A 22,337-nucleotide genomic window follows, 5' to 3' on the forward strand; every position below is an offset into this window, starting at 1 on the left:
AGAAAGTTCTGAACATAGATTGATTATGCCTTTACTGGGGAGAAGGCCAAGTGAGTGAAGAAACAGACTTCATGGGAGAAATCTGTTTAAAAATGACGTCTCTCCAACAATGGACTGCAAAGCAGAATGCAGATATTTGATTATAGTGAAGAGCAGAAGATGTTTTGACTTGTGTTACAAATGTAGTCTTTCAAAGATGTCTGACACATGCTTTTAAAGGCTACGGTTTAAATGAGTAACAACAATGAATAATACTAATAATATCATGATACTTCAATTTAATAGTATGATAAGAACCCCTCAGATTGTGCTCGAGTCCCTCCACACTTATTTACACAGAAGTAAACACCTGCAAGCTGACTCAAAAGCAGCATTAGTTAATTAGGGCACTGCTTTGTTACTGCACCACTAATTTAAAGAATCATCCACTTTAACTTTACCCTTTTGCAATGGTTTTAGTACATTTAACTAATAGGTCATCATCATTGTGTTAATGCTTCTATCTCTTCCTTACCTACTCACAAAGCTGGAGGGGGAGGCAGTGGTTCTGGGGTGGAGGCCCTATTTACTTTTGGCTAAATAAAATATATAGGTTTTATCAGGATGGGTTTGATTTAAATCCCTGGTCAGATAGCCTCAGTTTAATCATTTTCTACAAAAAGTGCATTCTTGTTGTTTGATGTAACCTTAATACATATTATGCACAACTCAGAGATAGATATAGGTTTCATTTTAGAAGGTATACACTATACATTTTAAAGCAGTGATTTATTTGTGATATGTTTTCAGATTAATTTTGAAGCTACATCAGAAAACTGAATTATGATTTGGTTATTTTATTTACAAAAGCTAATTGAAACAGATACTTGGGAAGTCAGTGGGAAGTGAACTGTCTCCAATTCACTAAATTAATCATAGATATTTGGGGGATATTTTTGCCATGCTGTATTAGGAAGACAACAATAACCGTCACCAAAAATAACAGACTTTTAAATTGTTTTATTTAACTAAAACAACAAGTTTATGTATTTCGGATATTTTTTTCAACCAAAGACATTATTATTTTGAGAAAACAAGCATATGTACTTAAAACTATTTTAGTTATAAATGTGAAATGTGTTTTTAACAAAAATACAGTAGATTATTTCAGCTAGGTCAACATGAGAAACTTAAAATACTAGGTTATGCAGAGAGAGATTGTTCTTTTGAAAAAAACATCCAGATATACCACACACAGAATTGCTGAAGTACAGAAAGAAAATCTCCACGAGTCATACACCGTTGGGTGTGGCATACCATCCTTCCCTGGAACCTGCATGGAAAACCCTCAAACAATTGCGACTCATACTAGAAGATGACCCAATTCTTAGTGATCTTCCCAAAACTACCCATCTGAGCCTTTAAACAAGCACTGGACCTCGCCAACCTCATCACCAGAAGCAAACGTCCTATGGCCCAAAGCACACTGAATAGATCCAGACCAGGCTGGGACACGAAATGTAAAACCTGCTAACACATCTCCACCACCCCCACACTAAGTATACCCCACAACACAACCATCACCACTCCTGGATCTTACACCTGCACCTCCAGAAATGCAATACATCTTATCCAGTGCACTAAATGCCCTGAAGGAAAATATATAGGAGAAACCAAAATGACTGTGTACCAGAATGAATGCACGCTGAAAATCTATCAAAGACAAAAATACCCATTCACCTGTAGGTGCACACTTCTCGCAAGACAACCACTCCCTCTCCAGTCTCTCAGTTCTGCTCCTCCAAGGGAATTTACAAAACAGATTTTGTAGACAAGCCTATAAACTTCTCTTCATAAATCTACTGGATACAAAAAAATCACAGACTAAATATAGACATTGGATTTATAGCACTTTGTAACCTGCCTGACATGTGGTAATCCCAGGTAACCTGTATTCATTTACAAGCTACATTCTACTACCTTCTCCCCCTTCCCCCGCTCAACTACTTTCTCACACCTATCATCTCCCATTCTCTTTGATCCTCACTGCCACACATTTTGCATTTTCACAGACCTGCATTTTGCATATTGGCTTCTGTCCTACCTAGGAGAGTGCACACACACCAAGAAACTCTTCCTATGCCTGAAGAAGGGTGTTTGTGCCTGAAAGATTGCAAAGAATAATTTTTCCAACTATTTAGTTGGTCTAATAAAAGTTATCACATCTACCCAATGAACCTTGTCTGTCTGGGTTATGCAGCAAACTCAGTCTTCCTCTTCCTGTTTATTCATAGTCTGGAAAAGAAAGACACGCTTTCCTGCTTTTTCAGTTCACAAGCAATTTCTCAATTTAGAATGAATTAGTCCAAAGGAAGATAATATTCTTTCTACATCTGCAGAAGAAGTTAAAAGCTGAATTATCACTTCAGTAGTCTCTGATGGATACAGTGACTTTCACCAGTTCACTGGTGTGACTTTCTTTAAAACATGGTTATGCAGCAAACACATATTTCTTGAATGGTTCACCCTTAGCCCTGAAGCTTATCGTAGTTGATATTATGGAGGGGTGATTGGTGGGTGCCCATGTGATAACCAACTCCTTTTCTTCAGCAGTTAAGGATTGACCCTGGTATTAACCCTAAGTATTGAGAATATTGGCAAAAAAAATAGCTGAAGATAGTGGTTAATCCATTCATTTTTTAACGCCTGTAATTTAACTATGTCATTGCATGTTTCTTTTTTCAAGGTCTCACTCAGTTCCTTCCAAATTTCAATAGCATCAGCAATAAAACAGCGATTTTCCTCCACTTTGTTCAAGGCTATGGAAATAGGCTTCAGAATAGTCAGCCTATAGTCTACATTTCTCTCTAGCCCAATGGGGAGAACTTTGGCTATGACAGTTCCACCTATTTTATTGCAACTTTGTCCACAACTTGTCATCAGATTAGGGCACTTCTCAATATATATCACTCAAAACAGGCCACTACTGAGTTCCATTGCATGTCTTGTGGGAGAGTTAAATCGGTTCCTCCTGCTTTCTTCAGAGCAGCTGCTGCAAAGTGGTTGTTATGGAAGTATTTTGCAGCTTCAACATTAGCCTTTATTTCTGGAGCACTGAAGTCTTTGGCTAAGAAGTGCATCAGTTATAGCTTTTACTGCTACTTTGGGTAAGAATTTGGCTGTGTGCATTTCCTGATATATCAATTGTTTCTGTAAGGTAGACAGTCCATTCTTCTATTGTTACACAAGCACATATTACTGGATCACTGTGGACATTGCTCCACCCATCAAGACTCAAGTAACCTGTTTTCCCCTCTAGACTTTTTGCACACTGTTTATTTTCTTTCTCATACGCTTTATACAGCAATTTGCCTGCTATATCAGCTCTGTTAGGTGGACTGTATCTTGGGTGTAATGACTGAACCATGTCAGTGAAGTATGTGTTCTCAACCGTACAGAAAAGAGAGTTTGTTGCATAAATAAACTCAGCAATTTTTTCATCAGTTACCTCTTGCTGTAATCTGCTGCTTCTTATTACAAACTTATCTCTGGTTGTTTCTGGATGATGATTTTTTTTCTTTTTGCTGCAGGTGATATACTATGTGATGTACATTTGACTGGAAGGCTGGTATCATTAGCAGATAACTCTGAAACTAGACAGTGATGTTGATGTTGGAGACGGATAGTCAGAATCCTGTAAGCTGATGATGGATCCTCTTGAACAAAATAAGTCAGTGTAGTCACTCCAGTACCACTCATTTAATATTATTCATTGCACTCAGTACTACTTTAGAAGGGAAACTGTAAAAGGAAGATCTGCCTATTTCAGCTATTATTTTATAACACAACAGCATTTAAATAAGATAGTACCATAAATTAATAATTATATTTTTGCTCAAACATTTTTATGAGAATCTAAGTAGTCCAGAAAGATATGGACAGGAAAGACAGGCAAGCCTTCAGAAAAAAGTGTGGAATAAGAAAGTTCACTAACCTGGAGATCCTTCATGTTCAGATATGTTACTTTCATCATCTTCAAAGCAGCTGCCTCCTGAGAAGGAGCACTTCTCATGATGTTGTTTCATTCAGGCAACCAGGCCTTGCATTTTTGTTGCACTGTTTGCATTTTGCATGCACGCCTGTCTTACCAATGGGTGGAGGAAACTTCATTAAAATACACAGGGTCTCTCTTATAGCCTGGCAACCTGCTACCATGATAGGTTTTCCCTCTTACCATACCATTCCCTCACTAGATCTCAAAGCAATGGAGAGGGTATACTCCGAAACTTATCCCTCAAGACTTCTGGAATATTCTGCTCAAAATGTTTCTCTTTTGTTTCTGCTGTTCCTACCTCCTTGCATTTATATCCAAACTCTTCCTCCTTGCCCAGATCTACTTCACCCCAACAATCCTCTATTCATTTAACTTCTTGAAACTTTGAACTTTAGCATCCGCGTGGGTCTACACGTGACCAATAGCTGCTTTGCTATAGTGATGCGCTTCCCTGGTATAGTGCACTGCTACAAAAAAGTAGTTGCTAAAAATAACTGTGCACCACAGTGCAGTATGTGGTTTACTACACCATCATTTAGTACTTCCCAAAAGGCCATGCCTTTAGAACAGGGGTGGGCAAAATGTGGCCCGGGGGCCGGATCTAGCCTGCCAGGCCATTCTGTCAGCCTGCAGGGTCCCTAAAAAAAATTAGAAAATTAATATTTATTTGCTCGTAGCTGCCTGTCAAAGATGACAAGAGCCAGGGGCAGTAGCACCCAGAGGACACTAGTGGCAGGACCCAGCAGCAAGGTCTGCCTAGTCCTGGCCCCCCAACCAGAAACTCCTGCCTAGCAGAGGCTTCTGGCCTGGGACCATGGGGCTATTCCTCCTTCCCTGCACTGGAAAGAAAAATGTAGCCCTCAACAATTTGCCAAAACTCAGTAAGTGGCCCTAAGCCCGAAATAATTGCCTGCCTCTGCCTTAGAGAGAGGTAAGGGATTGACTCTGTGTACAGAAACTTGCAGAGAGACAACAGGGCTGATGGGTAGGTAATCAGGTCTGTTATCTCTCATCTCCATATACTGCTGTTAACAAGGATGATTTCATAGATTTCATAGACATTAGGGCTGGAAGGGACCTCGGGAGATCATTGAGTCCAGCCCCCTGCCCAAAGGGCAGGAAGTCAGCTGGGGTCATAGGATCCCAGCAAGATAAGCATCCAATTTACTCTTGAAGGTGTTCAATGTAGGCGCTTGAACCACCTCCGCTGGCAGACTGTTCCAGACCTTGGGGGCTCGGACAGTAAAGAAATTCTTCCTTATGTCCAGCCTGAAACGCTCTTGCAGGAGTTTGTGACTGTTCGACCTCATCATCCCTTGGGGCGCTCTGGTGAACAGATGTTCCCCCAGATACTGGTGGTCACCCCTGATAAACTTATAGGTGGCCATCAGATCACCCCTGAGCCTGCGCTTTTCCAGGCTAAAGAGTCCCATGGCTCTCAGCCTGTCATCGTAAGATCTGTTTTCCTGACCTCTGATCATGCGCGTGGCTCTCCTCTGGACTCTCTCAAGCTTCTCCACATCCTTTTTGAATTGTGGAGCCCAAAATTGGACGCAGTACTCCAGCTGCGGCCTCACCAAGGCCGAGTACAAGGGGAGAATGACGTCCCGGGATTTGCTCGAGAAGCATCTATGGATGCACGCCAGCATTTTGGTCGCTTTACTAGCCGCAGCATCGCATTGCAGGCTCATGTTCATCTTGTGGTCAATGATGACCCCCAAGTCTTTTTCTTCTGTAGTGCTAACCAACGTAGCACTGCCGAGCCTATAAGGGTGCTGCAGGTTTTTCCTCCCAAGGTGGAGAACCTTGCATTTTTCGGTGTTAAACACCATCAGGTTCTCGTCTGCCCATTTGCTGAGCTTGTCCAGGTCAGCCTGGATCACCCACCTATCTTCTGGCGTGGATGCTTTGCCCCAAAGTTTGGTGTCATCGGCGAACTTGGCCAGTCCACTCCTAACTCCAATGTCCACATCGTTAATGAAGATGTTGAACAGTATGGGTCCCAGGACAGAGCCTTGAGGGACCCCACAGGTTATAGGGCACCATGATGAGTGACTGCCATCAATCACAACCCTCTGGGTCCGACCACAAAGCCAATTTCCCAGCCAGCGGATAGTGGTGGAGCCAAGGCCACAACCAGCCAGTTTGGCCAAGAGGTGATCATGGGATACCAGATCAAAAGCTTTTTTGAAGTCAAGATATATGACATCAATCTCTTCTCCCTTGTCCAGGTGATAGGTCACCTGGTCATAGAAGAAAATGAGATTGGTCAAGCAAGACCTACCCGCAACAAACCCGTGCTGGCTATCCCTTAGAATGTTAGCCTGGGCCAGTCCCTCAAGGATGGCCTCCTTCATAAACTTTTCTAAGATCTTCCCCAGGATAGAAGTCAGGCTAATGGGCCTGTAGTTAGCCGGATCCACTCTCCTCCCTTTCTTGGAGATCGGCACCACATTGGCCTTCTTCCAGTCTTCGGGCACTACACCAGAGCGCCAGGAGTTTTCAAAGATCCGTGCCAGGAGCTGGGCTATGACGCTCGCCAGCTCCTTGAGTACCCTGGGGTGCAGGTTGTCAGGGCCAGCTGACTTGAAGGTATCCAGCTTCTCAAGGTGTTCCTTCACGAGGTCAGCATTGATGGAGGGTAGGGGATTCCCCTCACCCAGATTTCCCTGTCCCATAGCAGGCATGGGCATCCCGTGTGACTGATGAAAGACTGATGCAAAGTACCTATTTAATAGGTTGGCTTTTTCCTGGGCGTCAGTTGTCAGTTGCCCCATCTGGTTTAGCAGGGGTCCAACGAAGTTATCTCTGGAGACAAAAATCCACAGTTGATAACTGAAACTAAGCATTACAGAGATGGTTAATGGGTTCTTTTAGACTGAGCACTGAGTCCCAGTGGGTAGAGTGTTTTTCTTTAATTTTTACTAACCTATAGAGGAGCCTCTGGGAACCCCGTAAGATCTGGCCCCTAATACCGTCCATGGTTTGTTGTGACCTATTGATAAAACTTTTCTAAAAAGGTTACATGAATATATTGTCTCAAGTACTATATAATTAGAAGTTATCATCCCTATTGCATGATGATATCTTTGAGCTTCAACATATCCTGAATTAAAACTATCTTTATATAGGGTATTTTTTAATACCATCTTTAAAAATACGATAAAATAAAAAAATCTGATTTAAATTTTAAAAAATTAGATTTTTTAATTTAAAAAAATGGTTGATTTTTATCCACCTGGGTTTTATAAAATAACTCTCAGCATAAGAGTAATGAAAAATGTATTCCATGTTACTTATAGAAGTCACTGAGAGTTCTACCTATGTAAGGAAGGGCTGCAGGTTTTGACTCAATGTTTTCTTTTCTTTCCTTGTCTTCACAGGTAGCAAGATTTTACTATTGGCAGGATTTACACTACTAGTCCAGAAAGCTTTGCAGTCATTTGTAAGGTACTGAACTGTGCAATCTTGAAGGCCGAGTAGTATATGTATTTCATTATTATAAACCATTATTTGCCTGGTGTCTGTGTTTAAAGCTCCAAGGTGGGACTGGAAAATAAATAGTGCCTAACCATATTTGCTTATAGGTACTCCTGCTTCTCATGGTAGAGAGAGAGTGGTAGCCGCTTGGCTGAATTTGCCAGAACTGGAAATGTGCAGAAAAATATGCTTTGGCCTCACCCTGTGGTTATATGTAGAATAGGTACAATAGGGAATAACATGATCTTGAAAATTTATAACCAGACAAGACCAAAAATACATGTGCGAAGAATACATGGCTAGGACTCGATCACCAATCTCTCCCTCCATATGTAAAACGCGAACAACTCCCTAACAGTTGCTAAGGATATAGAAGCTATATCAATCATACTTATCAAGACTTGAGAGGCCCACTATAATGGGGATATGTGAATCATAGAGAAGGAATATGAATTATTATGAACCTGGCAGGAACAGTTCATAAGGTGAAAAGCTATTTAAACAGCCGGTAAACACTGTAATAGCAGGAACCAGTGCATGGAGCATAACCCATTGGCCATCAGTGCTGTCTCAGCAGCTGATATACTTTGTGTTTTCTGTATTAATATGAGAAGAGAATAGTAGGGAAAGAAAACTCAGTTGGATTCTGATTCGAAAGTGTTCTAGAAACAGATGGTAGTGGTGCTGTAGACAGTCTAGTTTACTGTGCAGTGGTGGTTAAACAGTCAGCTGAGGTGGGGGAAATAACACAGACTATTATCTGCAGTGGTTACTATATAGTGGTGTATTAAGATTTATTGGGGCTCTGAGCAAACAGAAAATTGGAGGCCCCCCACACCCCATTATGAACACTAATTCATTAAAAAACACTGCATCACCATTTTTAAGTGCAGGGATGCTGATGCATGAGGTGCTATGAGTGGCTCTCAGAGCTGCTCTAATTAAAGTGTCCCCCCTGACCCTTGGAGCACATGTCAGAGTACCAAGGAGCAGCTGCCTGAGTCTGCTCAGCAGTGCTGAGGGGGAAGGTGAGCTTTCCTGGCTGCCCAGTGCTAGGTGGTCTCTGGGCCAGGTTCCCCGCTCTCCTCCCTCTGCCCAGGGCAGAGCCACAGGCCTGTTTCAGGCCTGGAGAAACCAGGCCACTCCACGCAGCCAGGCCCCAGGTCCCAGGAGCTGGACTCCAGCAGGGGATGGGCCCGTTCCCCTCTTGGTGCTGCTGCTGCCAAGGGCAGGGAGAATGATGGCCAGGCTGGGGGTGGGGTGGCACGTACCCAAGTTTCCTTCCTGCTTCCTGTGTCCCTGCCATGGCCAGAGCAGAGCCAAGGGCGGTGCCCGCCGTGGGCTTGGGGCATAGGCGACTGGTGCCCCACCTTAGTCGTGGGGGGGGGGAGGGGGCACATGCCCCGCACCCTCAGCGACCAGTCAGTGACCGGGGGGGGAGTCCCCCTGCAGCCAGTCTCACCAGTGGGTGGGTCCCCCCTGCGGCTGATCATAAGGCAGCTGATTGCTGTGGCCACTTCCAGAAGGCACTCGCAGGGCGGGCACTAATGCTCTCGCCTGCCTGTCACCTAACCGGCGAGCACAGCATGTCAGGGGGTGCACACGCACCCCCTATGCATTGGCACTGGCTTGGGATCTTGGCTTTGCTGCTTTTGCCCTAGGAGCCCTGTGCCGGCCGCACGCTCCCTGCCTGTCTGGCAGCAGGAGGCACAACTCCCCACCCCCATTGCTGCTGGGTGGGCAGCGGGCATGTGGCTGGTGCGGGGCTCCTAAGGGAAAGGCAGGAGAGCAGACAGCCCTGAGCCCACAGTGAGCAGCCTGCATCTGCCCCGTGCACAAATATGGAGGGGCATATGGCCCCACTCCCCCAGGGGGTGCATGCAGTGGCAGGGAGATGCCCTACCCACACCTCCTGAACGAGGGCTCTGTCCTGCTCCTCGCCCCAGCCCTGGATCCCATGCACTGCCCTGGCAGGGCAGCACCCAAGCCCCTGCCCCATCCTTCCCTTACCGTGGGTGCCTCAAGGGGAAACCCACCATTTCCTCAGGGAATCCAGACACCCAGGGGGCCCCTGACTGGCAGAGGCCACTGGGCCCGGGCCCCACAGGCCCGTGCATAAATCCGCCTCTGTTACTATATAAACTGATGGTACATGTTTAACCTTGAATGTGATACTCGGTTTCTGTTGCTTCATCTTAAGAAGAGCACAAAGTTTCCAGAGAAGGGCAGTAAAAATGGCAAGAGACTCTTGCCATTTCAGTCCCTGAAATATAGAGCCCCTTTGGTAACCTTTGTCCCAGGCTCAACCTTTAACAAGCTGTGGGCCAGAACAACTTGGTTCTTGTCTGATGTGGGCTAAGTGGTTTCAGTGGTGAATCAGCAGCAGGGCGGCTTTCCCTGTGCCCATGCTGGGGCCAGGCAGCTGTGCTGCACCACCACCACTTCCCCCAGCCCCCAGCTCTTCCAGCTACTGGGGCGTTGCACACAGCTGCAAACTGTGTCTGTACTGCTGCCTCTTCTCCTCACTAACCCCTGCCTCTTGGCTGCGGCACAAGCACACCTGGAAGCTGCCTGGCCCTGGCACAGCTCCCCTTTAACGGGAAGCTGCAGTCACACTGCAGCTGTGGGGGGGAGAGGCACGGAGAAGCCACGACAGCACAGACACAGCTACTTGCTGCCCAGTCCTACATGGTGCAGGCACTTGCAAAGCCCTCCAGCTCTGCAGACTAGATCTAGTGGCTCTGTGGGCTGTATGTTGCTGACCTCTGGCATATTTATCTGGATCTTAGTAAAAGGTCCATCTGATCCAGTATCCCCTCTCTGACACTGGTAGTCCCTCAAGGCTTTGGAGGGAGGTACAACATTAAGCAGATGTGGGATTATCTGCTTCTCACATTAGGTCTTCTCTTAAACCCTAATAGCTGATATTAGTTCAATCCGAAAACCATGCGGTTTGTATCAGACTTCGTGTCATGCATTCTTACACCTAATACTATGAGGCTGTGATGCTGTTTGGTTATTACTAAAATAAAAACAATATTAATTCAATTAACTAACAGAGAAGCAATAGTAATCTGTGTAATGAAAGCCAATTAGCTAATGTGTTCCCATAACAATGAGTCAAAAGCAAGAGATATAAAATGAACTATTATTTTGAGGCATATACTAGGGAGCCTCATTATAAACTTGGGCTCTTAGTCATGGAAGACCTCTGGCTTGGCTTTATTGGGGCTCTGTGTAGATGCAGAGATCCACTCATGAATTAGCTTGCAGGTCTGGAGGCTTGATTACCAGGGTTTGATGCGTGTCCCGTACTCCAGATAAAGAATAACACAATCATTGTAGTAAATTTACCTGGCTTGTATGATCACTAGGACATGGACCATATTGCAGTTATATTTTTGTACATAAAACAATGGGTCTGGAGCCTTTAGGACTGGTGCAACGAAGTACCATATGTTCTTATGTTCTTGCATACAGCACTCCCCAGAATATAATACATACCTTGTTTTTGAAAGGAAGAATGAAGTTGAGGGAAAAAGATTTCTTCAGAGTTATGGCTGCATAGATCAGGGACAGAGCTTAATCTTCATTTTAATTTCACCTTCCCTTTCTTGCCTAACTACAGCTGAAACCCTAGCTGCTGCTGAAGACTGGTCTCCATAGATAGATATATGATCTTGAAAAGAGCTAAAAATCTCCAGGGCTGGGAAATAAGGAGAGAGACCAGTCAACAGCAAAAGTGGCCTCAGAAAAGTTAGCTTGATTGATGGAACATGAAGACCGTTAAAAAGGAGAGAGGATGTTAATACCTAAGAAATGAAGAACAAAAAGCCATGAAGTGAATTGACTCCCTCAGCTGCCCAAATAGTAATGCTACAGGTGCTGCACAGTGGAGAAGGAATCAAAGCGGGATGCTTCTATCCTGGGTAGAAAATCAGCTTCCCTGTTTAATGCATACACCTCAACTTAGTGGGCAGATTTTTTGGAAAAAGGTGTGTTCTATGGGAAGAAATATGCAAGATAATAGATTAAAGGAGTGTGCATGGTAAATAGTGTTGGCCAGATGGTGCTGTTCTGATTCTGCCCCAAGTTGCAGTGGTGATATGGACCCACCAGCCTAGACAGAACTCAGGTGAATGCCAGTGTTTCCAGGAGGCAGCATCCTTGTTTGAACTTCCCAGCATGGAGTGCACCTGTACAGCCTGTTCCCATGCAGACTTGCTCTTCTCTGCATGTGTGTATGCAGAGGGAAGTGGCTCAATCCCCTTCATATGCCTTCCCTGTTTGCACTGAAGTCAATAGAAAAGCTCCCTAAGATCAAACAGAATCAGGCTCTCAGACTAAGGTAAGGTAGGTATAAAGAACATGGTTAATAATAAAAGGACAAATGGTTATTTACTAAAAGTGTTTTATATAAAAGCATATAACTTTCAAAAAATTACAAGTTTTCAAAAAAAAATCGTCAAAACAAACACAATGAACACAAATAACTGCTACATTCTGCATTCAAAATGGAGGGAGGGGACAGGATAAGGTGAGCAAATGAGAGAGATCAAATTCACCATTTGAAATGGTAGGTATATCTTTCTATTGATCTTCAAATTATTCATTTCAGATATTGCTTGATAGTGTTTCCCCAGGATAATATCTCTAGATATGTCTAGATACAGGGAAATAAAATGAGATTTAGCGTACTAGTCCTTGTGCCATATTCTCCCAAAACGGAGTAGCATGAGAATATATACATACCGGGTGCATCTAACAAGACACTGTCGCCACACCGACAAGCTACGGTGACATAGCTCATTGGTACAGTGACGCAGTGTCAACAGGCATGAACCATGACTCCGACGCTATTGCGCAGTAGCAACGAGCCTATGCACAGTAGCATCAGAAATGACCCATGCAGCACCGGGACTGCTCAGTAATGCCTGCACAGTCCAGTGCACATGTAGAAAAGAGGGGTTTTGTGGAATCAAAAATTGAAATGAGGAAGAGAATTTGGATTAGAATTCTGCAAATTATTGTTGTATGAAAACTGAACAGAAAAAAGACTGGAATATAGTTTGAAAATGAGCACAACCTTTACTCACTGTGAATACCTTTTAAGGTCTTGATCTTCCACCATTCAAGTTTTTCCATTGTTCTCAATGGGAGCAGGCTTCAGCCCTCAATCTACAATCAATGTCATTAACATCAAAATGAAATTACATATACTTATCACATTAATGCATACACCCCAATTTAGTGGGCAGATTTTTTAGAAAAAGGTGTATTGTATGGGAAGAAATATTCAATAGATTAAAAGAGTGCCATCACATATACTTAGCTTCTGTGCACTGCAAACAGTCCTATTTCAGGATCAGGGTGTACAATACAATGTAATTAAAGCAAGGGTGACAGTCTGGCTTATTGTTAGCTACATATCTGGGATATGATTCTGGTTTCACGCAGGGTACCAGTCAAGAGTGCATCCACCAGTCAATAGTGACCAGTGTGAAACTGATCTAAGAATAGACTGTGTTCAAAGTCAGAAAGTCATCCAATTAAATAATGTTTCAAATAACAAGCTGGGACTAGTCTCCATACAGTCTGTATGGACTGCATAATGTAAGAGTCATGAGTACAATGAAAGCAGAGGTATTATAAGCAATAGAACAATTCACAGAATTGATTATGACTAAGATTTATACATTGTACTCCGTATGCAAACAGAATGGACTTGTGTGTTTATATTTCACCTTGCATTTGCTCCATCGTTCTAACTGGTAAAAATAAGTGATTGCTGTAAATGCTTTTCTTGGTGTTCAGGGACAAGGTAAACAGTAAACAGCTGGTATACTTACACTTTTGCCTTATTATAGTAAATGTAAGTAAGATGGTTCACATAAACTCATTTCCTGATCCATAAACAAAGTAGCAGGATGAACATTGCACATATTTATCATGTAGCCCATAAGCCAGGTAAATATGGTGGTTTTGTGGCTTCCATCATTTTATGGCTCCTAAGGCAACCTTATTATATCAAAAAATATAAGATGTGCTTATTCTCTGCTCATTTAATTCTATTAAGTTACATCTGTAGAGAAGTTGATTCATATTATCTTCCTTGCCTTACTGCTTTTTAACTGCTGCTGCTTTTGGAAATACACAGCATTATCACTGAAGAAGAGCCGGAACAGATAGTATAAATTGATATAGCTCCACTTAAGTCAATGGAGATGCTGATGATGACTTATATTAGCTGGCCATATTGCTTACTCCTGCAAACGTTTCACAGTTCTAATCATGTAGCTAAAAAATATAGGTTTCAGTTCCAGTAAAAAAAATAAATGCTATGAAGTCCTTACATGTTCCTATAAAACAAAAAACAAGACAAGAAAACCCTCCCCACCCCAGCAAATCAACATCATTAGCAAAAAATCAGCACAGATAGTGATGTGTGTTTTGTCTCGGACTGAAAAGGTTCTCCTACAAAATCAGTCATCAGAATGCATTTCTCGTCATCACATCCTGGCACGCGGTGGCAGACCAATATACATGACAGACTCCGTGTCACATGCAGTGGACACTTTTACACGATGCTATGTCGCTGTAGCAACCTACTATGGAAATGTAGTGTTTGCGGGCAAAAACCATGACACCGTTGCTATATCTCTGTAGCAACACATTCCCTCAGTATAGCGCAGTGCTATGGCAGCATAGCAGCTAAAAATAACCATGCACCACCAGCACGGCACAGTATGGGCTGCTACTGTGCTGTCATTTAGTACTTCCAAAAGAAAGTATTAAATGATGGCGCAGTAACAATGGTGCCGTAGGGACACATACACATGGGCCCAGTGTGTGCAAAATGATACTGTATTAGCAGAATGCAATATTTAAAGGAAAAATACCTTCATTCTGGATCAAAAACTCACTCTCACTATGTATGATTGCAGTTGCTCAATTGAATATATGGTGATGTGGCAAAAGATCTGCAGTCCAATGTGTATCCACAAAGCAAATATATTACCATAATGTGTTGGGAACTCAGAATATTGACTGACTGATTTTTGTGGCTCTGCCATGTCATTACAACATTTGGTTTTTTTTTCCTATCCTCTGTACATTTTAATGAAGGCAAGAATAATGTGTAGTTGGGCTGTGATCCTGCCAAGCACTTGTGCACATGGTCAACTCAGCACATGAGTAGTCCACTGATTCCAGCTGGGCTAGTCAGAAGCTTAACGTTAGGTATGTACTTAAATGCTTTCTTCACTGAACATAAAATGCTGCTGTGTTCTGCATTTTGGCTTATCTTGAATTTCTGTAATATGTAGGGGCTGCTCTGCAGTCCCTTACTTGTGACAACTATCTCCTTGATACTAGAGGGACTGTTTTTGTAAGCAGACTTACAGCTTGTAAGGAGACTTACGGCTCCCACTAGATGACCACAAGCAACATCCATTTTCCAACCTCAGTCTAATTGCTATGCAAGTAGCCCGTCTCAATCCTGTCACTGTACAAATCATCTGTATATGGACTGCCACAAATGACAGCCAATGGTTTGGTAAAGTTGTACACAGAACTATGGACAGTGCCTACCTGCACATGATCTGGTTCTAGCTGAAGCTATTAATCTTTGGCATGTTAAAATCCTTCCAACTCAGTTCACTGGCTGGAAATGAGAGACCATGTTTGGGGATCTGCTTGGCTCTTATACCAGTTATGGTCACATGCAGCTTCAGTCATCAGCTGCTCTTCCTTACTGACTGTAAGAACCATTTCTCAGTGCAATCAGACCTTCCACTGACAATGGGGAGTCTCACATTGTCATGCCTGCTTTGGAATATGAGGCTTTTCATTCCCTGGTTTAGAGTATTTATAGAAAACTAAGTCCTAAAAATGAAAATGTGATTCATTTGGGGTTTGCCTTTGTCTTAAACATTTAGCTGATCAAAAAGGCCCCAAAAAAGCTTGCTTCTTTGTCCATGTCAACTATGTCCTCATTACTGACAGAGACAAAAATCCTGTCATTCCTTTTTAGTTGAAACACTCCTCCTTGGTATATGGAGTAAAGTCCATACTCTGCTTTTTTAGACCAGCAGCTACTTCTTGCACTTTTCAGAAGAAGGATGGGTTCTGGATAACTGGTCAGTTTGTAAACATACTGGACCATTTGTTTAGGTTTTCTGATTTGCTCCGATAAATCTGAGTCTGAATCCTCATCCTCTGGTTCACGGAATCGGAAGTAAGTTTGACAGTAGATGTAATAAAACCCTGTTTTGGGTATGATCAACTCCCCGTTTCTCAGTTCCACATTGTAGAGAAAAGAATGGCCTTTCCTTGATGCTTCCCAAGAGTGTATTTTCTTCCCGTATCCTCTTCTGAATGAGAAATCTGTTTGAGAAGAAACAGAAAAATACAGGGTTAAATAAAGCCCCAAAGACAGCAACAAACACTGTCCTTTGAAAAAGCAAATCTGAGCACTAGGCCAGATCATGGTCCACACTGGCTTCTGATGGAATAGGATTGCGTACCAGGTTTTATCAAGAAGTTGCATAAGTAACAGCTTGTGGGAATCTGTCGTGCTCATCTGTGTATTACATTTCTAACATGCTTATCATCATAGCATCTGGGATCTTGTACAGTAAATATTTTTCCAAGAAGATACAGCAAAGGAGAAAGAGATCCAAGGAAGAGGGAAGGGGGTTGAGTGAACTCAGTGGTTTTTTGTTTTGTTTTTTTTAACAAAATCGAGGAAATCTTTTTTTTTCTTTCTTTTTTTAAATAAAAAGCTGTTTCCCATTTTCTGACCAGATGTTTCATAAAGTCCTTGACAACTAAAAAAAAAAGTGTGCTATAAGCATCATAGGTGACACGTAGGAGGAGCATGGGGGGGCATGTGCCCCCCCTGAATTTGGCCACCGCTGAAGCTGCCACCGGCTTCTGTGGGCAGTCACTGCTTGTAGCCCACCCTTTCACCGCTGATGCGGCCAGTCCCTGCTCGCCACCCCTCCCCCCCACCACTGACACTGCTGATGTCAGTGGTGGACGGTCTCCGCTCGCCAGCAGTGGCTGTGGACGGTCCTCGCTCGCCACCACCAACACTGGCAGGAGGTCCTCACCACCATGATGCCCTTCCTTCTCACCACCACAGTGCCCTCCCCAGTTGTGGGAGGCACCAGTTGTTCATGATAAGCATCAACTTAGTTTTATTCATTTCTGGAAAACCACAAAGCACATAAAGTCCATGTTCTTGCTCCATTTTAAAATATTTACTTCCTTTTCCAATGTAGCAAAAAGTCTTACTTTGTGTGAATGATGAACTCATCCTATTGCTGTTTCCAGTTATGTGAGCTGCTACTCTGTGCACGGGAGTCTGAGATTCCTGATCTTCAGTTGTTGAAAGACTTAGCGAAGTTTCAGCTGCATGAATAAAGACCACAGTATTTAATCTCAAATTAGTATAAAAGAAATAATAAAGACATTTATTATTTCTGTAAATATAAACGTCTGTCAAATTGGACAGCATTCTGAAGATACTTTTGTCAATTTTTTTTTAATTGAACATTAGATCAGTAATAGACTCAACTTTAACCTGTGATCAGGTCAAAGTTGCCTCTAACTTCTTTCCATATTCTCTTCGAAATGTCTTTAAAAGTCTTTTAGATTATGTTTGTTAGCTTGGAACATTTGTTAGCTAGTACTAACAGCCCAGACCCCACTGATAACTTTCTAACAAAAAACTGTGGCTCATAAAGTCCAGTGCTATAAGACTAATTCTGTACTCTTTACTCAAGCAACATTTCCACTGGTTTCTGAGGCCAGAATGCTCTTTAATGGTCCTTCCTTGGGCTAAACAACTGCACCAGCTTCAAAGCAGAGCTATGCTTAGCTTTTGGTTAAAGTAGCTCACTGACAGTGGAAGTGCTATTTGTTTTCTGAAGCAGAGAACTTGAATGTATTGAATAGCACTGGAGTGAGCAATATAATCTGGGATTTCTTCCTGACTCCTGGCCCAATGCTCTACTTGACACAGTTTGTAACCATAAAGCCCATCTTAAAATGTCAGCAAATGCTAACAGTTATCCATTTATCATGCTTTGCCACGGACAAACTATGACTGGGCAAGAAATCAGGAAACATTTTCTAAATCTGGAATGCACATGTGCCACCCCTGTCCATATACTACCAACACAACTTGTTTTTTTATAGGGTAAGGAAATGTGTTGTACTAAAAAATACCTTTCACTGCAGACATGGTTTCTTCATGGTATCTTGACATGATCTGCAAGAATACATAAAGAAAACTGGTTATGTCAGGTGGATTCAGTATAACCTTGGCAAAAATACAGGAAAACGGCTATTTCAGTGTTGTGTACTATATGAATGATCAAACTTCTGAATCTGAATTTGACCATCAAACAAACTGTATATTGTATCTGAAATTCGACCTTAAACAGAAAAGCACAATTAATTGATCGTAACAAACTTTTGCAAGAAAGTAATCAGCTGGAACATTTTTTAATGGAGCTCTGCTTATTGTGTATACAGGTTTTTTGAAAATCTGACCCTGATGCAGTCCCTAAATAAGAAGAAATATGGAATCACAGTTTCAGATTCTGTTTGTAATTAGTCCAGTGTAAATCTGGAATCATCTGACTGTGGAGTGAGTCACTGGAGCTTGGCCAGACTCCAGTTTAACTGCTAGGGCACCACTGGCCTGTTGAAACAAATGGAAAGACTGCACGTTTTAGAGCAAACGCTACAAAGAATATGGACATGTACATTTGGAGCTGTTTCAAAAGGGGAAGGTTTCAAAAGGGCAGGAGCTGTTACCTTCCAATTATTAGATATATATACAAGCTGGCAGCCATAAAGACTGATAGCAAAACCACTCTAACACCAAATGAAGTAAACGCACATGTGCCCATGCCCTATATTCACTGTAGTAGCTCATGCCCTGTAAGTAGCCCATAACAGTACCCACTACATTCATCTTGAGCTGAAATGCAAACAAAAAACTCTCTCATGAATTCTAAGGTTTAAATAAGGTCCTCAGTTGTTTTCATGTAGTTTTGATGGTGGTTCTTTGTTACACAAAAGTGTCCCTTGCAACCATTTCTGTTTCTCCACTACAAGGTTGTCAGGGTTCGTCTCATGGGGAGTGTATACTGAATCTATTGAAATAACAAATGCAAGTTCCATTAGGCCTTGATGTCTCTTCTGCTGAGATTGTAATAAGTCCATGAGAACAGCAAAGACATTATGTTATCTCCATATAAATGTGAGAGACTATCATTGTGTATGAAATAAGAGGCACAGCCATTATCCATGGATTACTAAAATTACAGAAGGTAATGACTTTAGAAGATCCTTATTCTGCAATTCATTGGCACAACAGGCATCCTTCGTTGTGTTTATTGTGGATCTGCAGAATAGCTACTATGCATAAGAAGCATCTGTTTTATTAACGCTTTGACCATAGAGACTATTTTATCCTGGGACAAAGTGCAATTGGTCAAACATCCGTGTCCATTGTCTAGGGACAAAGCCAAAAAAGGTTCATGAGTTAAGAAGTGTTAACACCTAGTTCTGGGACATTGTAAAGCACATCTGAATAATTGTCCCAAGACTGCATCACTGAATCAACGGCAGAAAAGCAGAAAGCATTCAGCCGCTCACTAAACCCTGATCTGAAGAGTGTGACATGTGTACACACTGCTCCTGGGACTTCTTTGGTCTGGGGCAAATGCAACATCTGTTCCTAGCCAGAGGGTGTTTCAGCATCGGGGCAGCTCTCCCAGGGTGCTGAACCTTTCTGATGAGAGGGTGTGCAAATCTGCATTTTACTTCCCTGGTTGGAGTTTAACTAACTGTTTGAATCTACTGATATGACGTAACCAAACTCCATTAACCAGTCTGTGAGACAATTTCTAAATACCTTTTTAATTAACTTTCCTAGCTCCCACTTCTCTTGCCAGCAGGGGTCTTGCTCTCTCTTTTCTATTCTGTTTAGATCCAAGTCTCCCATGAAAGTTCCCAGTTCTTCCCCACGGAGGCAGGCAATGCCGCTCTTGGAGTATGTGTCCCGGAGCTGCGTTAGAAGGGAGGACAACTGTTAATTCATGGAATATGTCTTCATAGGTCTGCATATATGGTATGTCACTCAATTCCCTGTATTTAGAAACATCTTTTTTTGTTCTTAATGTACCAACATGGTATAGCAAGCAGTGACTTTATGAAGGAGGCTTAAAACTTCCTCCCAACTTTACATATTTATTTAGGTACAAGCAGATATTTGATGTCCAAGAATACACTTACACTGTTATCTTTCTGGTCATAAATTGGATGTGAAGGGCTCAATGGAGTAAACTTTATGCAAATGCAATCTCAAATCACTCAAGCTGTGAATTTTTTTAGCTGCTCCAATCCTGCGTTAAAATGTATTTACTTTACTCAAGGGATCTTTCCGTGCAGGCTTTTGAAGATGAACCCAAACAACAGACTCTCAACCACTTCAGTTCTCTCCACTCAACCCTGCAGCAGGCAGCTGGGTCTCTCCTAGCCTCTATGAGGGAATGAAATCAGGATGACACATTCAACCCCTTTCCTTCTGAGGAAGCTGAGTAGACTCTGATTACAGGTTTGAACGTGGTGATCTCCAGCTATAGGGAGACAATTCTACCTTCTGATGCATAGAAGAAAGGGGGAAATTGTGCCCCCCTCACTGAAGACAGTGCCAAAATCCCCATTGAGTACAATGGGAAGAGTTTAGAATAGCAAAGAGTATTGCCAACAGCTCTGCTCCAGCTCGGGGGATTAGGAGATGATCGAAACTCAAGCTGGCGCTGTTGCTTAATATAAGAACACATCTTCTAAAATAAATGCCAACAAATTATACACTGAACTCAGTGATCCTGCTTCTACAACTCAGTGATACTGCATCAACCATGCCTGAGGAGGCAAGGGGTGGCGGGGGTAAGACCTATTATATATTGCCCAAGCTCAGAGAAAGGAGTCATCAGCAGTCATTTAAATTCAACTGTTTTCTATAAAAGTTCTTCCTTTTTTTGATGGATCACACTACTTAGCATGTAACTGGCTCCTGGAGCCTGGGAAATTCTAGCACAGATCATACTCTTCCCCCACGCTCATTGCTTTCCTGTCAGGCTGGAAACAAAGGAGAGGAGTGATGGATTTTCTACTGGGGCAGGATGCAGGCAATTCACCCCTTCCACACTGCAAAGCTCCTCTTAAACAGGAAACCTCAGACTTGGACAGTGACTCTAGCCTTTCTTCATGTTTATAAACAGTCTGGTATTCTAGGATCGCTGCTGCAAAAGGCCACAGCTGGAAAGGAGGCCATTGCAGCCTTCTGGATCATTGCTGCAGACTGCAGGGGGGTGTTTAATGAGGTGGTTTGGGGCATTTACCTTAACTTGATGGCAATATGCTACATGGTTATATGCACCTTTAAAGCAAACCTTTACTACAGCGTTGTACTGATTTAACTATATTGGCTTCTAAAACAATGTGGTTAAATTGGGGCAGAAACTGTAGACCACCCTTTACTATCCATTTTCTGACCAGGTCTAAAGGGCAGTTGTAAGGTATTCCACAGTTTCTCTTTATGCTGGATGGAAAAGATACTGCTTCTTTTACCTTTTGCTATAACCACCTATACTAGCATTGCCATAACATCTCCCAGCCCTCAATGGATTACACCTTGTACCATTCAGGAAGAGAAGTAATATTAGCCCTGTTTTACAGATAGGGAAACTGAGACACTTTTTAAAAGTGGAAAGAAGTCCATCTTCCCCAGTGCTTCCCTCCCAGGTTGTATCCTGTATGTGCACTGAACTTTAACTGCTCCAAAATAACTTTCTATCAGACAAGACCTGCACATCGTGTGTCTGCTCCACTTTTTCTGCAGGGCAGATTGAGAAGACTGGGGCATAAAAGTCAAATGTCCACACCATAATGCACAGCCACTAGACTACTTTTTTGCCTCACCAAGTGTTCTCTCTCAAGTGACTGGATGTACCCTGCACACCACCTCTGGATGAGTAGTTCTGCGATAACAAGTAATTCCAATAAGTATTATTGGAAATGATTTACCCAGCCTAGTAAAACAGACACTAAGGTTAAAGGTTAAAAGTAAGGCTAAAGGTTAAAACTAAGGAGAAAAGGCAGTTAGGGAATCACTGGAACGCAAGGGCTATAAACACAGGCCTTTGAACAGTGTAAGCAAGAGGTGGAAATCTCTGGTGTACCTGTTTCACCAAATAACTCTCTTGGATCCCTCATTTCACCAACCCTGGAGTGACCAGCAACCGATGTGCAGACGGGGCACGCAAACCACCCCTGCACGTGGTTTCACAACAACACCCCCCTTGCTCTAGTCCGCTGGAAACAAGCTGCAACCCCTGAGTTTTGCAGCGGAACAAAGCAAGCGCAGCGCCACCGGCTCTGCCCCCACAGCCGGGCTCTCGCTTCTGTCGGTGCAGCCTCCCGCCCGATGCAACCGCCGCCCGGCGCGGGGTGCACGGGGCATGCGCGGCGCTGCGAGCCCCGCTGAGGTGCGGGCCCTACTGACCTGCTTCAGCTCGTTGGTGAAGTAGAGGAAAGTCACCGCCACGCAGATGGACTGCAGCAGCACGGCGGAGATGAGCACGAGCCCGCAGGTCTGCCCGGTGCTGGGGCCGGCCGTGGGGAGCATCCTGGCTTGGCCCCGCAAACGCGCGTGAGAGGACACGGGGCCGGGCCGGGCCGGGCCGCCAGCCCTGCTTCCCTGGCCGCACGGGACCGTGTGCTGCAGACGCACAACAACAGC

The 22,337-nt window shown here is 43.2% G+C and overlaps 1 protein-coding gene and 2 long non-coding RNA genes across 4 annotated transcripts in view; 2 read left to right on the forward strand and 1 right to left on the reverse strand.

Annotated features, from left to right (window-relative positions):
• The window catches only part of LOC149863108 (uncharacterized), a 31,172-nt gene extending 10,806 nt beyond the window's left edge, over window positions 1–20,366 (forward strand). Inside the window, exons 2-5 of the long non-coding RNA XR_016442858.1 lie at window positions 3,570–3,675; window positions 7,417–7,483; window positions 19,521–19,661; window positions 19,982–20,366. This is a non-coding gene — a long non-coding RNA (uncharacterized LOC149863108). The remainder of the gene's footprint in view (window positions 1–3,569; window positions 3,676–7,416; window positions 7,484–19,520; window positions 19,662–19,981) is intronic.
• Window positions 11,908–22,235, reverse strand: TNFSF10 (TNF superfamily member 10). Its single transcript, XM_090050612.1, has 5 exons — window positions 22,101–22,235; window positions 19,446–19,598; window positions 17,747–17,789; window positions 16,811–16,927; window positions 11,908–15,898 (listed from the first exon to the last, which is right to left on the reverse strand). The coding sequence occupies exons 1-5, from the start codon at window positions 22,221–22,223 to the stop codon at window positions 15,447–15,449; spliced, it is 888 nt and encodes a 295-aa protein (XP_089906738.1). The 5' UTR covers window positions 22,224–22,235; the 3' UTR covers window positions 11,908–15,446.
• The window catches only part of LOC149863110 (uncharacterized), a 70,756-nt gene continuing 70,473 nt past the window's right edge, over window positions 22,055–22,337 (forward strand). For both annotated transcript variants that reach the window (XR_016442857.1, XR_016442855.1), the window contains exon 1: window positions 22,055–22,188. This is a non-coding gene — a long non-coding RNA (uncharacterized LOC149863110). The remainder of the gene's footprint in view (window positions 22,189–22,337) is intronic.

Source organism: Crocodylus siamensis, chromosome 6 (assembly GCF_052110815.1).
Source record: "Crocodylus siamensis isolate JL-2025a chromosome 6, ASM5211081v1, whole genome shotgun sequence".
NCBI classification, from domain to species: domain Eukaryota; kingdom Metazoa; phylum Chordata; order Crocodylia; family Crocodylidae; genus Crocodylus; species Crocodylus siamensis.